This window comes from Podarcis tiliguerta, assembly GCF_965153285.1.
Source record: "Podarcis tiliguerta genome assembly, chromosome: 14".
Lineage (NCBI taxonomy): Eukaryota > Metazoa > Chordata > Lepidosauria > Squamata > Lacertidae > Podarcis > Podarcis tiliguerta.
In genome coordinates, this window is record NC_139547.1 from 18,194,489 (window position 1) to 18,211,249 (window position 16,761).

The 16,761-nt window shown below is 44.8% G+C and overlaps 2 protein-coding genes across 5 annotated transcripts in view; one reads left to right on the forward strand and one right to left on the reverse strand.

Annotated features, from left to right (window-relative positions):
- The window catches only part of WDR93 (WD repeat domain 93), a 25,755-nt gene extending 20,926 nt beyond the window's left edge, over nt 1-4,829 (reverse strand). Inside the window, exons 1-4 of one of the 3 annotated variants that reach the window (XM_083412005.1) lie at nt 4,738-4,829; nt 3,252-3,580; nt 2,611-2,821; nt 766-830 (exon numbers count right to left, since the gene is read on the reverse strand). In XM_083412005.1, coding sequence (XP_083268131.1) covers nt 766-830; nt 2,611-2,821; nt 3,252-3,518 — 543 coding nt within the window. In that variant the 5' untranslated portion in view covers nt 3,519-3,580; nt 4,738-4,829. The remainder of the gene's footprint in view (nt 1-765; nt 831-2,610; nt 2,822-3,251; nt 3,581-4,737) is intronic. The other 2 variants (XM_083412006.1, XM_083412004.1) reach the window with 2 other exon arrangements.
- The window catches only part of PEX11A (peroxisomal biogenesis factor 11 alpha), a 14,799-nt gene extending 839 nt beyond the window's left edge, over nt 1-13,960 (forward strand). The window contains exons 1-3 of one of the 2 annotated variants that reach the window (XM_083412319.1): nt 4,886-5,020; nt 9,757-9,872; nt 12,719-13,955. In XM_083412319.1, coding sequence (XP_083268445.1) covers nt 4,965-5,020; nt 9,757-9,872; nt 12,719-13,275 — 729 coding nt within the window. In that variant the 5' untranslated portion in view covers nt 4,886-4,964 and the 3' untranslated portion in view covers nt 13,276-13,955. Of the gene's footprint in view, nt 1-4,885; nt 5,021-9,756; nt 9,873-12,718 lie in introns of those variants that run through there. The other variant, XM_083412320.1, reaches the window with a different exon arrangement.
- Nucleotides 13,961-16,761: the final 2,801 nt, after the last annotated feature.

The following is a 16,761-nucleotide window of genomic DNA, read 5'->3' on the forward strand; positions in this document are numbered from 1 at the left end:
TTTCGTGTGCATGCACACTTCTTCAGATACACTGAAACAGGTTACCAGACCCGTCTATATAGTGAGAGGGTGGGGAGGGGTATTACTCAGAAGGGTGGTGGGAATGGGTGATTGGCTGATAGGTGTGGTAAACCTGTTGATGACCGTTAAGAACTGCAATTGGTCTTACAGGAAAAAACAAGGGGTGAAGTGGCTAAAATTGGCTTTATCATGTATGTATCATGCAGCAAGCCCTCCTGTACAAATCCTGTACAAAGTCAGACCTACTTTGGAGTAAAGATGCATAGGACTGAGTCATGCATCTCTTCCACTGGCATCTATGAGACTTCTTATGCTTTAAGTTTGGCCACTGTCGGTCATTCACATTTAACCTCATTTTACATTCAGACCGAGCCAAAGCATGTTTACTCAGATGGCCTACTGAGTGAAATGGGACTTGTAAGTAAGCAAGTCCAAGTAAGCATGCAGAAAGTTGGGGCACTGTTTTAGAAACACCACTGAAAATATAGGTCTTACTTCCAAGTAAAGCATGACCGTTATCAGGCTGTATATCAAATAGTATGGGGGAAAGATGTGTGTGTGTGTGGTGTGTGTGTGTGTGTGTGTGAATAATTATACATATGGATGGATGGAAGTGCCTTTTACTTAGAATTGTACCAATATGGGTACAATATGGGCACAATGGATTTGGATAACTGGGTTTTCCAAAAGCTGAGATTCAGATAACCAGTAACTATAAGAGATAGATATATAGTGGGGACTCACCACTTCATTTATGGCTTTTATAGACAGCAGATTCTCCTTGAAAAAGTAAAAAAGACGAGCAATACCTGGAACACAACAACAGAAGAAATTGCACTAGGATACCTTTTCTTTCATGTTCATTAGCACATCAGGTTTCCTCTTTTCCATTATCCATTAAATGACAAGTCTTATAAATGATCAGTTTTCCCTTCGGAGAGTTCTGAGAGGTGCAAATACTAATTCCTGCTCATCCATGAAGTTCTCTCGTGACCTTGGGCCAGCTACTATCTTGTAGCCTAACCTACCTCATAGAGTTGTGGTGAGGGTAAAGTAGAAGCGGGAGAATCGTGGATGCTGTGCCTTGAGTGCCCTGGAGTAAAGGCAAGATATAACATCTGCATAGCTGAGGAGCAGCCCTGCTCCTTTGAACCCTAGCATCTCATGCTACCAGGCTTGCTGCTTACCTGTGAACATCTCTTACCTGTGACCATTAGCAATCCAGCAAGTCACCAACTGGAGAAGCAATAGCAAAAGGGGGTGGGTTTTATGTAGCAAAGGGATCGCTGTAGTTAAGTGGCAGAGAATCTGCTCTGTATGCAGAAGGTCCCAGGTTCTATCCCTGACAACAGCTGAGATTAACTTATCTAAGTTAGCCATGGTCATTCATCTCAGTGGGTTTACTCTGAGCAGGACTAACATTGGCTATGATCCAATAGAGATGGTGCTGGTTTGAAACACAATGGAAAGGACCGGTGCTGTCATGCTAAAATCCCAATTCCAACATAGTACGGAACAGGCCTCCTGATGAGATGGTATCTGCAGTTTCATAAGGGAAGAAACATTATTTCAGTTATCCTGGTCCCAAGTTGTATAGCGATTTCTGCACCAAAACCCGCACCATGAACTTAGCTTAGTAGCTGGCAGCCAGTGCAATTCTTCCAACAGCAGGGGAACATGCTGGTGGTATCCTGTCCCAAGTTCAGCTGCTGAATTTTGCACCAGCCCAACTTCAAGGACAACCCTACATAGAAAGCATTGCAATGAATTGCAGTAATCCAGCTGGGAGGTTACTACAGCATGGAGAACAGTAATTGTACTATCTTACTATCTTGATAAAAGGGAATCCTAGCCAGTGAGGTCACCTGAGCTCCAGTCACAGAAATAAATCCAGGAGCAGTTAAGGGGAAGTATATCTATAGTAGGCAATTGATCAATTATCCAGACTGGAATTGGTCAGGCAGTGCACCTCCATCTTGCCAAGATTCAGATTCAATTTGCTGACCTTCCTCCAGCCTACCATCAAGCCCAGGTGCTGGCCCATGGCTTACACAGCTTTCCTAAATTAGATGATACACAAAAAAATAGAGCTGGGCATCATCAGCGTACTCATCACACCTTACTCTCTTATTTGAAAAAGAGAATGGTTGCTAGCGTGGGGGCAGTTTCTTGCAAAATCCGAGTCATGCACCAGTTCTGGCACAGAACTGGCTGAATGTGGGTATCCAAGTAGCAGGACAACTCAGACATATGACTACAGAGCTGCTTCAGTTGCCAAAATTAAGCTGAAAAAGACAATAAACAACATCGTCTCAGGCAGGATTTGTGCTTCTTAGTTGTCATTAAAGCACAGGGAGGTTTTCAGAATACAACCAGGCAACGAGAAAAGGCATGGGGCCACTATGTGATCCCGAGCAAGCCACTTTCTTCCTTTAGTTCTCCCTTCTGTAAAATAGAAACAATACAGATCCCTCTCACAGGGTTGATAGGACAAACATAACAGAGGCCTGAGCTCCTCATAAGACAGGTGGGATAGAAAATAGTGTAGAAAGCATAATTAATTTGCAGATGGGTGTTAAATATACTTACCCAGCTCATCCACTGAACCAATGAGGTAGGAGCTACTGCCAAAGTTTGAAACCTTGATGGCACAAATCTCAACGTTGGCTGCCTCCCAAGCACATACCTTCTCGCATGTGGGCTTTTCACATGTGGGTATGCTGAAGACAGATAGTCCCATAGAAAAGCCAATGAAGATGAATTCTCCAGCGGCTACCATGCAGTTTGCCCTTCCCTCAACCTGGGAATATGGAAAATGAAGAAAGCACAATGCCCAGCTCAGCAATTAATCCCATTACATGCATTAATGCACTGCTGATAAATATTAGTGTTATTTTCAATGCTGCCATATTAATAACCACACTAGCCATTTTGCACACATGTTAGTAGCCTGTTAAATAACGACCACAGTCTGTGCTTACTGCAGTTCATTTCCCTCTTACCTCACCATCCCACCCACTAACAATCATGTGTATATTATATGCCTACCACCTCAGAAAAACACTTCATACATATGGTGAAGTAGATTCTGGTCCACAAAAGCTTATGGCATAATAACTTTGTTAGCCTTTAAGGTGCCACAAGACTCATTGTTATATCCTACTGAATTCATTGGGGAGCTACGGCTAAGTAAGAAGTACTCATCCCACAATTTGCCCGGGAATGAGTACCTGGAATTCAGATGAAGGTGGGTACTTTGGGGGCGGAACCTTCGGCTGCCTGGTTTCCTGTAATGGTTGCGGCCCCTCAACAATTTCCCAAGTCCGCTCAAGCAAAAGATTCACCAGTTTATTGATCATCCGATAAGGCTGAGGCAAAAAATCAAGGTATTCATATGGATCTTTCAAGTATATGTCCTCTTCTTCGTCTTTCTTAATCCAGTCCTTTTCAGTGGGTGAAGGTATGTCCAGGGGCTGCTTCCGGAGGAAGACGGGCATTTTTGTGCCACTTCTATTGTCCCTCTACAAGCAGTTTGGCAGCTTCGAATATTAAGAAAGCCCTGTAGTAAAATATAATCTGATTATTGATCAGGTATTTCCCCCCACTCAAAAGCAGTTCATTATATTTTGAGAAGCAATACCTGCTTCATACCACGGCAACCAAAAGGGAGGGTGAGGACAGCACTATGGTGCTGAGGTCCAGCATTTGGGCTTCCCATAGGCATCAAATTAGCCACCATGAGAACAAGATGCCTAACTAAATGGGACTTTCATCTGATCCAGCATAGCTCTTCTTATGTTCTGCTCTACCAGAATAGAATTCAGTGTGACTGTGTTCCTCACTAGAAAGCAAATATGCCCCTGACTCCTCAGAAGTAAAGTTCAGGAGAGTCTTGCTTGATAAAACAGATAAAACAGTGCTCTCCCACTAGGGATCCCCAGCAGATGTTATTCAAAGGCATGCTGTCTCCAACACTAGACTAATAACTTTATCGTCCAAATGGATACTCAACTGGGTGAAACCCTGGATCAGCTGCTTTCCCTCAGCTTAACCTACCTCACAGGGCTGTGTGCGGGTGTGTGTGTGTTTTTAATCACCTTATACACTAAGGGGCTCCAGAGAGTGTAGATGGTTCCTCCTCCCACGTTGAATCTGCACAACCACCCTATGAGGTAGATTACACTGGTTGTGCCTGTGTAAGCAGCCCAAGGTCACACAACGAGCTTTATGGGTACGTGAGGGATTTGAACCTGGGTCTCCCTGGACATAGTGTCATAATAACAATTATTATTATTATTTATTTGTATCCCACATATCTCAATGAGCTGCCAAAGCCACTCTGGGCAGCTTCCAACGTATATAAAAACATAATAAAACATTAAACATTAAAAAAATCTCTTTACAATTTATCTGTAAATATTCAATAAACCATTCTAAAGGTTATATAGTTCCTCATCTCCACTCTTAATCTCAAACCAACTGGCCCCATTAAAAAAAAAAGTGCATGTGCGGAAGATAAATGCATATATATATATATATATATATATACACACACGCACACACAAACGGTGCTGAGCTCCAGAGACATGTTAATGAATCTTATTAATTAATTTCACAATAACAAATCACAACCCCTTATTCCGCTTTCCAAACCCCAGTCCCGCACCTATACACCTGTACACACGCACGCACACACCCAAAACAAGCACCATGCACCTGTTTCCGGAAGTTGACATGTTGCCATAGTAACCCAGACCCGGAAGGAAGGCCGTTTTTGCGGGGCGGGGCGATCTACGGGCGGGGAGGCGGAGCTACGTCTGACCACGCCCCCTCCCGAGAGCCAGCTGATCGCACAGGTGGCGGCGAGTTGCGGGGAGTTCCGTGTCGGGGTTCCGAGCTGCTTGGCCGCCGTCCGGCGTGGGTTTTGCCGCCGCCTTTGCAAAATGGAAGCGTTTGTGCACTTCACCAACCAGACCCAGGGTCGAGATCGGCTCTTTCGGTGAGGGAGGAAGGAAAGAGGCGAGTGGGCTGAATGGCTGGTGTCCCTCAAAAGTTTTGTTTTTGTTTTGGCTTTATTTTGCATTTATTGCTAAAGGCACTTTTAAGGCGGTGTTCAGTTAGAGTTGTCGATTTCGCAAGCCTTTCCCATCACACCAAAAAGAGAGATAGAGAGAAGCAATTGTGCAATCCTAGATACTCGCAGTTCTTTTTCCCTAAAAGTTTAGGGGTACTCATTTGGACTCAAGAAAAACCACCATTTTAGAGTTCAAATCGGGGGAAAATAAATACAGTAAATGGACAAAAGATTCACAAAATGTTTAGGGGCATGCTCACTCCCAGGGAAAAAGCACTGTATGCTCGGTAGTAGCTCCTGTTGAACTCAGAAGGACTTACTCCCTGGTAAATTGGGTTGTAGGATCTCTGCCTTAAGTATTGAATACAACTTCATAGAAATGAAATGCAGCCAGAGACATCCCTCTGAACCAGGCATAGGCAAACGCGGCCCTCCAGATGTTTGGGGACTACAACTCCCATGATCTCTAGCTAACAGGACCAGTGGTCAGGGATGATGGGAGTTGTAGTCCCAAAACATCTGGAGGGTCGAGTTTGCCTATGCTTGCTCTCTAAACCATAAGGGGTGCTCCGTTTCCAAAATTGCAGCTTGACGCTTGCGGATAATGCCATCCCTGATGTTCAGGTTTCTAAAATACTTTTGAGGCAAGAGCAATGCACCCTGAGGAATGAATCCAGGTAATTAAAATGACTCCTGGGAGCACAAATTTGCCAAAAAAAAGATATCTGTACTGCCCTTCATCCAGGGATCACTTGAAGGTTTACAACATCAAAACACAAAAAGACATGCCATAGTAACAAACAAAAACAATATCTCTCCCCCCCCCCCCATTTAAAAGACCATAGGTTGTTTAGTTAGCCAGAGGCCTGGGTAAAGAGGACTGTTATTGCCTAACCCTAAAGATATGGAATGAAGGTCCCATGGGAGCCTCCACAAGAGGAGGGAGCCACCACAGAAAAGGCCCATTCTCATGTTGCCACCCTCCAGATCTCTTACAGAGGAGGCACACAAAGAAGGGCCTCAAATGCTGATTGCCGAGTCCGGGTCAGTTCATATGGGGTGACTCTGTCCTTAAGGTATTGCGGTCCTGAGCTATTTTAAGACTTTTCAGCACTTCAAATTGGGCCCGGAAACTAATTAGCAACCAGTGCTCTCAGGCCAGGATCGGTGTGCTATGCTCAAACCGTCTTGCCCCGGTGAGCAACCACATAGGGCTGGGAATGTCCCTTGCCTGAACCCCTGGAGAGGCTGCTACCAGTCCGAGTAGGCAGTAGATTATTCTAGAATCATAGAGTTGGAAGGGAACCCAAGGACCATTTAGCCCAACCTGCTACAATGCATGGTGCTTTCATTCCATATCTTTAGGTGCCAGCCAAAAACATTCCTCATTTCCCAGGCCTTTGGCAAATTTAACAATCTATGGTCTATAGCTGTCCCTGGGCAAGTTCAAACCACCAACCTTCTTGTTAACAGCCAGACCCATTGTGCCAACATACTGAGCTCGATGGGTCAGTGGTCTGACTCATAGAACAAACATAAAATACTGCCTTGTACTGATTATAACACTGGAGCTAGGAAAACTAAGGTTCAAATCAAGTCTCCACCCCCATCGTTCAGCCCAGACACTGAGGTCCATCTCCAAGGGCCTTCTGGCGGTTCCCACCCTGTGAGAAGTGAGGTTACAAGGAACCAGGCAGAGGGCCTTCTCAGTAGTGGCGCCCGCCCTGTGGAATGCTCTCCCACCAGATGTCAAGGAAATAAACAACTCTCTGACTTTTAGAAGACATCTGAAGGCAGCCCTGTTTAGGGAAGTTTTTAATGTTTGATGTTTTATCGTGTTGGATATTCTGTTGGGAAGCTCCCAGAGTGGCTGGCGAAACCCAGCCAGATGGGCAGGGTATTAATAATAATAATAATAATAATAATAATAATAATAATATCAACATGAAGCTCACTGGGTGACTTTGGGCCAATCACTAGTTCTCAGCCTAGCCTATCTCATTGGGCTTTTGTGAGGCATGTATTGTCTGAGCTTCAGGAGGCGGAAGTGGCTTATAAAAGAAATTGATTATAATTATTTTTGAAACTGCGGTGCTCTTGTCAGCAGCAGTTTAATCTGGAGCAATGAACAGCTGATCTCTCGATCTCTCTTCTGTGGAAACCTAATCATGTGAGGACGAGCAAAGCTAGTTATGTTTAGCCTGGAGAAGAGAAGTATTCACATAACTGAAGGGCTGTCGTGCAGAAGATTTGGCAGACTTGTTGCCCTGTGTGGTGGATGACCCTTGCTCCGAAAAGCATGGTCAAAATTAAAGGGTTCAGGAACTCAGACCAGACCAAATTTCATCAAATTATGCACAGACTTTACTAAAACAAAACTCTACAAGAGAGGGTGGAGAAGCAAATCTGTTATGATTGCATTTTTATGAGAAGCTTTTTGAACCAACATGGAAACCATTACCAACTATTCTTCAAAATTCACACTCCTTTGATTTTTGCAAGGCTGGTCTCCCGACAGAAAATGTACACATCAATGCATATATTGGGGGAAAGTGTGCATGAAAATACATTCATTGGTGAAAGTAACACATAAGCATGCAATACAGTGGTACCTCGGGTTAAGTACTTAATTCGTTCCGGAGGTCTGTTCTAAACCTGAAACTGTTCTTAACCTGAAGCACCACTTTAGCTAAGGGGGCCTCCTGCTGCCGCCGCACCGCCGGAGCATGATTTCTGTTCTCATCCTGAAGCAAAGTTCTTAACCCGAGGTACTATTTCTGGATTAGCAGAGTCTGTAACCCGAGGTGCCACTGTATATTGGAGGGGGAGGGAACCGCTTGCAAAGATGTGTGTCTTGGTTGGAACGGCATACAAAAACAGGTAAAATTCACGTGGAAAAATACTGGTGGATTTTTATGAGGATTAAAAAACAAAAAACAAAATAACAGCCACAAATTTCCAGAGAAATGTGGAGGACTCAACCTAAGGCTGGAAAAAATGAGAAACTTAATAGAAGTCAAAAAGGACAGGTTCATCCATCCCTGGTAGTGCTAGAAAAACAGGAATGCAGCTGATGTGCATAGCAGCCAGAGGGAGAATGCTGCCTCACTTAGTCATAACTCACTAGTAGGGCAAATTCTTTGCACACAGAAGGTGCCAGATTCAGTCCTTGGTATCTTTGGGAGGTGCTGTAAGATGCTCCTGTCTGAAATTCTGTAAAACTGGTGCCAGGCAGCCTTTGCCAAGCTGATGCCCTCCAGATATTTGGGAGGAAACAAACCACAGTCCCTGGCTTAGCGTTGCACCTCAATCGGGGGTCATGGTTTTGTCTATCATTAACCTTGGTTTAGCATGATGTGTGAACTGGGCCAGACTTTAGGAAAGAAATGGGAGTTAGGGAGATGCTTGCTTGCTCCAAGCCAACACATTTCAAGAATACCTGCTCTTACTCTTGGGTGTTTGCTAATAATATATATTTTTAATTTATATATTTTGATTCATTTACATACCACTTAATCATTTCTAGGTGCTGGACATAAAAAAAAAACAACCCACAGAAAATGGGTCAATAAAACAATACAAAGTTAGAAGGAAACTGTAATGGTTCTAGGGGTTGCTCGTGCGTAAGCTTGTCCCAATGTCTGGCTGGGTTGCCTGAGTGAACCTTTTCTGTCCGGGCAGCCACTTGCCCGTGACCGTCTCAATCGCTGGCAGAATCCGTCAGTGGGCGTTTCTTAAACTTCTTCCAGCAAAGAAGTTCTTTGACGCCTAGTCTTCTCCTACTCTCTCTCTGCACGGAAGCCTTCTGCGCAAGGAGGACGTGGGCAGCGGAGGACCCCTTCTCTCCCCGCTGGTCCCCGGCAAGGAGTCATGGGATTGCCTCGCCGATTCCCCCATCTCCCCCCCCTTCTCCACTGGAGCTACGCTGATTCTCTCCCCCAGAAGATGGGCTGCCCCTCCCACTCCCGGGACGCTCTCTGGGATCCCTTCGGAGCTTGCTCTCTCCCTCGGACACTGATGGCAGTTCCCTGACAGAAACCAAAGACCACCTTTCAATGCTTGCTGGAACAACAAGCCTATAACCAATAACCGTGTGTCTGAGGTTGAGCAAGGAGGCTGGCTGTTTGATCTCAATTGGGAAGGAGTTCCACAGGCACTGAAAGCATGGCTTCTAAAAGTTATGAGCCATGGGATACCATCAACAGGGACACCACAGAGATCACAATGAGTGGGCCAGGATATAAGGGACCAGGCTTAATAGATCCTGGACCCATATGAGCAACCAGTGTAAGTTTTTAATCACCAGAGCTGTGTACTGGCTGTGTACTGTGTCTGTCCTCATCAACCGCAGCATTTTGCACTAGCTGGAATTTCCGGATCAGGCATAACGGTCGCCACACACACAGCATCTTGCAGTAATGAATTCTTGATTATAGTGTGTATGTTCTTGTGTGCATGTTCGCATTGCTTGAGTTGCCTCCTAAACCAGGAAACATAATTGTGTGCGTAAGGATATTTTGTGAGCAGTCGCCCCGAGGAAAAATGATAGTTCTGCCCCTTTGAGCTTCTGCCTTAATTTAATTGTGGGAGAGACAGTCCTGTCCCTCTGCTTTTGCCTGTGATGTGAATTGGGTTCTCCGTGTTTTTCCTCCCCATTCCAGAGCAACTCAGTATGCATGCATGCTGCTTAGCTATATGTTAGAGCATAAGACCGGCCGAGAGGAAGTGATAATGAAGCTCAAAGACTTGGAGGCGAGCATGCGCTCCGGCCGCAAGTGTAAGTATGTTGCTTATTAAGAAATACCAAAAGAGAGAGAGGCGCATCTTTTGAAGGCATAATCTAGGGATGGGGAGCAGAAAAAAGGACCAGTTGCAAATGCACAAAAGCCATATATAATTGAAACAGATCACAAATGATGATGAAAACAATGGAGCCTGTGTTGCTGCACTTGAGCTAGTTTGGAGTCCTGTTAATTGAAATGAGAAGAGCACGTGCTTATAATTCTTCATCAGATCTATCAAAAATGGTCTGTTGTAGGGGTGGGGGACCTTTGAACGCCCAAGGTCCACATTCCCTTCTGGGCAACTTTATGGGGGCCACATGGCAGTGGTGGGTGGGGCTAGAGGCAAAAGTTTGTAGAGCAATGTATGTAAATGTATGTATGTAAATGTTATTTTGTACCATAAGCTAGTTGGTACACACCCACACCCACACAAGCCCACTCCAGCCAGCCAAGCACAAGGCATTATCAGAGTTCAAGGACATGTTCCAAACAGGCAAAAACAGCCAAGGAGGGTGCAAATTAGGACCAGTAAGGAGTATGGTCTGGGGACAGTATCAAAGGCTAAATAGAAAATTTTGGAGGACTGCATTCAGCCAATTGGCCTGAGATCAAACACAACAGAGGTTTTGCAAGGTTTTTTTAATTAAGTAAATTGCATTAATTATTTGCATGATTTCATTGATGTAGACATGAATGGACATAGTGTCTCGGGTTCATTTCATCCACCCTTATACCTGGAAATGCTCCATTTGTGGAGGACAGGCTTGCAAATGAAATCCTATACATCCTCCTTTGCTTTTGCACAGTTTCAGCATGTCACCTTAATTGGTTTTTAATAAATAAATTGCTCAACATGTAAGTAAGCATGTACACTGGGGGGGGGGGGGGAGCCAAGTGGTTGAAATAGTTTTAAAACCCATGACTGATTCCCAAAGGCAGCTCTTGCCTGTTAGCTTCCTTCTAAAACTGTGTGGGGAAAGGGGATGCTTTGCTCGCAATGAAAATGTGTCCTGTTCCAGAGATCTGAGCCCATTTCTTCCTGTATAAGTCTTATCTCCTCCAGTATCCAGCGTTATCTGGTGGGCTGTCGGTACCCAGTGTGAGGTATATTGATGGATCTTGGATTAAGTTCCAAGCATCCATATCTGTTGACTGGGTGGTGACGTTTGAGGGGTTTTTTTGTTTTTTTTTTAATAATATTTTATTGGGTTTTACAATAAACATGAAACAACAAAAACAAACAACCTCACAACAAAATAACAGAAAAGAAAACACTACGACACACAAACGCAAAAATAGTTAAATACAAAAAATAAAAATAAAAATATTAAAAACAATTTTTGTCTTCTTACATTCTTTGCTTTAACTTATTTCTCCGACTTCCCCAGACCTCCCTTCTCTGTATTCCAAATCCAATATTCTGTCTGCAAATTCTTTCCCTCTATCATTTTTTAATTTCCTAATAATTTTAGTGCATAATAGATGATTGCATTTCCTTAAATCTGAAAAATGTTGGGTCTTTTTCTATTCACTTTTTGTTTTTGTTGTCGTTGTTTTCAATCAGACAGTGTATAACTTTTATGAAAAAGGGAAACAAAAAATGAAAGCTGCTTTATCATTTGCTTGTTGTTGACAAGTCCACTTACCGTACCTTTAACGGTCAGGCGGCTTTTCGGCCTAGCCTCATCCCCATTCACAACCTGGCAGTGACGGCTTGGTGGAGAGTGCCCAGCCAGCAAGCGTGGTCTCCTGGATGATAAATTGAGGCCTGCCCAGCCTCTTCACCTCGTTCTCCTTGCTGGAATCCTTTGTGTGCAATAGGTGTGCAAGTCTACCCATCCCATCACCTTTTGTAATGCTGAAGCCATGTAGTAAATCTGTTTTGTTTTTCAGTACGCTTCTAAAGACCCTAACTTACATTATGTGTTGCTGTTATATATTGTTTGCTTGCCTGCAACCATATCCAAGAAGCTGCTATTTAGAAGACCGTAGGACCCTGCCCATCCAGCCAAATGGTGGAGTGTAATTGGGATAATAAATGCAACTAACTCCAGCCAGTTCCAGGTGGGATTTTGTGGGTGGGATTCACTCACAAACCATCAAATTCAGGATGTGCAGTTAAAATGGATTTGGCACTCTTGTGCAACCAGCTGACTTCGTGTGCGTGTGTTTTTGTAAGCACTTTCCTTACACATTTGTACATACATACACACAAGATGGGACGCGGGTGGCGCTGTGGGTTAAAGCCTCAGCGCCTAGGGCTTGCCGATCGTAAGGTCGGCGGTTCGAATCCCCGTGGCGGGGTGCGCTCCCACTGTTCGGTCCCAGCGCCTGCCAACCTAGCAGTTCGAAAGCACTCTCGGGTGCAAGTAGATAAATAGGGACCGCTTACTAGCGGGAAGGTAAACGGCGTTTCCGTGTGCGGCTCTGGCTCGCCAGAGCAGCGATGTCACGCTGGCCACGTGACCCGGAAGTGTCTTCGGACAGCGCTGGCCCCCGGCCTCTTAAGTGAGATGGGCGCACAACTCTAGAGTCTGTCAAGACTGGCCCGTACGGGCAGGGGTACCTTTACCTTTACTTTTTACACACAAGATATGTATAATTGTGGTAAGGAAAGTAATGGGGAAATCCCCTGAAAAGTGTGCGGGGGGGGGGGAGATAATTGCTTTACATTATGTCGTACAGTCACCCCCACAAAAACATCAGATTGTATGCTCAATGAACGGTGGGTGTCATATAATCTCCCGGGCAAACTTTGAGCAAGCAAATCGGGATGAAAGCTCAGTAAACAGGCTGTCTGGAAACAAGGCCCTTCTAATAATTGTGGGTTCTCTTGCAGTGTTCAGGCTTGGTAACATGCTGCATGCCTTCGTTTCGGCCAGGCACGCCTCCCAGTTGCCAGATTTGGTTCCCCGCTGCTGCCTGACTGCCTCCAACCTCAACCGTGTCCTGTACTTCATGTGCGACACTGTCTTGTGGGTGAAGAGCGTGGGGCTCATCTCAGATATCAACAAGAAGAAGTGGCGCAGCCGGGCAACCAAATACTACTACTATTCCCTGCTGATAAACCTGGTCAACGACTTGTACGAGCTCTGCTGGCGCATGGAGCAGGACGCACGGAAAGAGAAGCTTCAAGGGGACTCATCTCGGCTCCAGAGCTTAACTTCTCTGGCAACCAGTGGCCTGCAGCCATTTCTCCTCCTCCTCTACATCACGCTGAAGAAACATCCTCCTTTGCTTCTGGACACGGTGAAGAACCTTTGCGATCTCTCTAGTCCGTTGGACGTGCTGGGAATCTACAAAACCAATCCCGGAATCATTGGGCTCTGTGGCCTTATCTCCTCCTTGGTGGGGATCCTCACCATCGCCGTCCCACAATTGAGACTGAAGCAGTGACTTTTGACACTTCCCCGATGGCTTCCATTTTGCAGAGCGGTCCTTTGGATATCAAGCCCAATTGGGTGGGCTTCCTCTGTCCTGTCAGCGGACTTGTTCTCTGCCACTGCCTTCGTTTCCGCCTCTTTCCTCATATGATTTTGCTGCCCTTCGATGGGAGAAGGCATCAATCAGTGATGGCATCAGAAAGAGTGTGCCGGATTTACGTACAAGCTAAACAAGCTATAGCTTAGGGCCCCACTCTCTTGGGGCCCCCAAAAAAATTTAAAGGAAAAAACAACAACCACTGGGTGTACTTTGATAAAGTACATACTTTGTTATGTGCAAATGGCTTTAGATACCTATTAGGTTCATAAATTAACATATAGCATCTATTCGACACAAAAAAAAGCGACAATTTGTTGTTGACAAAGGACAGCTGGACATATAAAAGGCCCCATTACCTTCAGTAGCTTAGGGCCTCAGCAAATCTAAATCCGGCCCTTGGAAAGACTGAGGGAAACAACCTCAGAACTATGTAACAAAGAATGTGAAATTGTACAGTCGAGATTTGGGTCTGAATGTAGAAAAAAATGGCCCGTGGCCCGCATGAGACGTTGGCTGAGGGCAGTCAGTGGGTTTTGTCCAATGTAGCACTAAACAGATATTCTGATCTCCCCCTCTCCTCCCCTGCTCACCCTTGAAACCTATTGACTCCTAGCCTCCTAACATATAGGGATGCCAGGCCTAGCACAGAATACGCCTTACCTTCTCAGATAGCAGTGCCTTTCTTGTTGCTTATGGTAGTGGGAAAATCACTTTTTCCAAATGTCACTGGGTGAATGATTTGTTTGTGTTTCCCTGCCCCCTCGGGGGGCATGTGGGGGTGCAGTATATGCACACAGATGCATCTGAGTTAAGACACAACTTGCCTTACAACAAAAGGAAACCATAGGTCAGCTGTAGTTGGAGAAAGGCCCGAGGAACAAGCTGGGTGGCTTGAGAGGGGAGAACATTGTGCAATGTTGCCAGCAATTTTGTAAGGTTCTGAACAAGCAATCTTAGTGTTAACAGAGCTTCGTGGTTCTCCCCTACACACACACAGCTTCCAGGGGGCAGTAGGTTTTGGTTTGGTTTTGAAAATTAAGGGTGTAATAGGATACATTAAGAGCCTGGCTCTTTTGGTGTAGAGGATGCAAGTTGACTTTGGAGTTCCATTTCCAACTCAAGCATGCAGGTTTCTGAGTTTTACCAAGTCATTAATCCCCCCCAAAAAACCACCCCTACCTTGCAGGCAATCCAGTGCACAGCTTCTTGAAGGAACGGGCAAATGAAATAAACAAACAAGAGTCTAGGTTGTCTGGTCTCAGAAGGTGGTGGACCCTGCATGACTCTTGGTGTCCTTTCCAACCCAGTGATTCTAGTTTTCCTGCTTCTTACTCTCTTAACATTTTGTAACTGTTCCCTTTTGCCGAGGATGCTTTTGACTGCGCCTGTAAGCCCAACAGACATAAACTCGTGACATGCATCGTTTTCTTGTGTTCCACAGAATTCTGATGAAAGTAATGAGATGTATTTCTGTTTCATGAGATTAGGGCTGTTGGGCAATGCTAGCAGGTGCCGTCAGAATTGCCCTCTAAAAGAAGATACTGTATTTTAAAAGCCTTATTTTTAAGACACTGAAATCTGGGAGTAAACTGTTGGGAGCTCACACATTAGGATTTCTAAAAGCTATGAAATTAAGCCATATTTGTGTGACTTGGGACAGGGTGAAATCCTTTTCTTGGTGCCTTTTAATCTTGCATATTGGGAATTTTTTAAAGGTGTTTATATTATAAGGTATTTTAACTTATGCTAATATTTTGAATATGTTGTAAGTTGCTTTGTGACCTTTTTCTGCAACGAGCAACTAACGAGTTTAATAACATGAATTTTAAAGAGCACCCAGCACCTTGAATATCACACTATCTGGAACAAAAGCTGCTATACTGTACTTTCATGTTTTCCAGAAAGAAAGAAAAAGCAATTGCAAACTTCTGAGTTTGAATTTGATTCTTGCGTTTGGTTTGCACATGGTAGGTGAAAAAAGTCGCTGATAGAGAAATTGGTGTTTGTTCCCTTCTGAAAGGGGAAACCAAGAATGGAACCTTGCAATGTGTACTTCACTGTTCGGCTATAAAACTTCACCCAGCTGCTGGCTTTGCAGCCTAACCAGACCTTAAGAAGAATGAATTCCTGTGGAATCTCTCAAGAACAATCCGATTCAGCAAGATGTCTCTTAGCCTCCAGATTATCACATCAAAAAGCAGATCCCCTGCTGCTTCCAATTTTTTATGGCCTCTTGTAAAACCATCTTAGAGGACATTTCAGCCTTCTTTCAGCTTTGCAACATACATTCAAAGGTGGTTGGAACTGAATAATGTAGGTCCGCCTTTCTCAACCTTGAGTTCCCAGGTCTTGTTGGACTACAACTCCCATCATCCCTCACCACAGATGATGGGAGTTGTAGTTCAACAAGATCTGGGGACCCAAGGTTGTGTAAGGCTGCTTTAGGTGGTAAAATGTGGTTTAAGCACCAGCTCACCCCTATGAATTCAGGCCTTGGAACTGGGATGGAGAACCTGTGGCCCTCCAGATGTTCTTGAACTACAACTTCCATCACTGCTGACCAACGACCATGTTTGCTGGGTCTGATGGGAGTTGGAGTCCAGCAACATCTGGAGGGGCCACAGGTTCCCCATCCTAACTGTTCTGCAGCTTCATTGATAAAAGTGCTGTTTATATTCCACTATTTGCTTTTAGCAGGTCTTACCTCATCCATCTCACAGATCTAATTGCAGGCAAGAATGTGTAGGACGGCAGTATTGTACCATAAGATGAGTCAATCAAGTGTTCTGTTCTTTTCTCAAACAGAACAAGAGAAGGGTATAACAGCCAGTGTTTGCATGTTGGATGGGAAAGAACCAGCACATCATTCATTCGAATAGTTCCCTTCACATGAAAGGGCCATGGCTCAGTGGAACAGCATCTGCCTTGCATGCAGAAGGTTGCAGGTTCAATCCCCAGTATCTCCAGGTAGGGTTGGGATAAAACTCCCTGGCTGAGACCTGCAGCTTTTTCTGATGTTTCTGTAAACTTAGCTGGCGAGCACTGGCAGTATTGTAGGCAAGGAGAGACAGAGACAGTGAAGGGGTAACTCATGTGCTTGACATGAAATTTATTCCAAATGTCTCCTGAGGAAGGACCTGTTCTGAACCATGTTGAGCCCAGGATAAATTTTGTTTTCAGCCCCTAGTTTATTTTATTCATTTGCCTGCCATTTGTACTTTCCCAGTTTTGTGGCTGGTTGTCTGACAGGATTGTGGCCAAAAGGGAGAAACAAGAGAGAGGTGACATCTTGCCCTGGTGAACTCTGAAATGCAGAACATCTTCAGGGGGGAAAGACTAAGGGTAAAACCTCTCCCCACACTCCAAAAGATGAAGCAGCAGCCCATGGAGAAGGCTCAG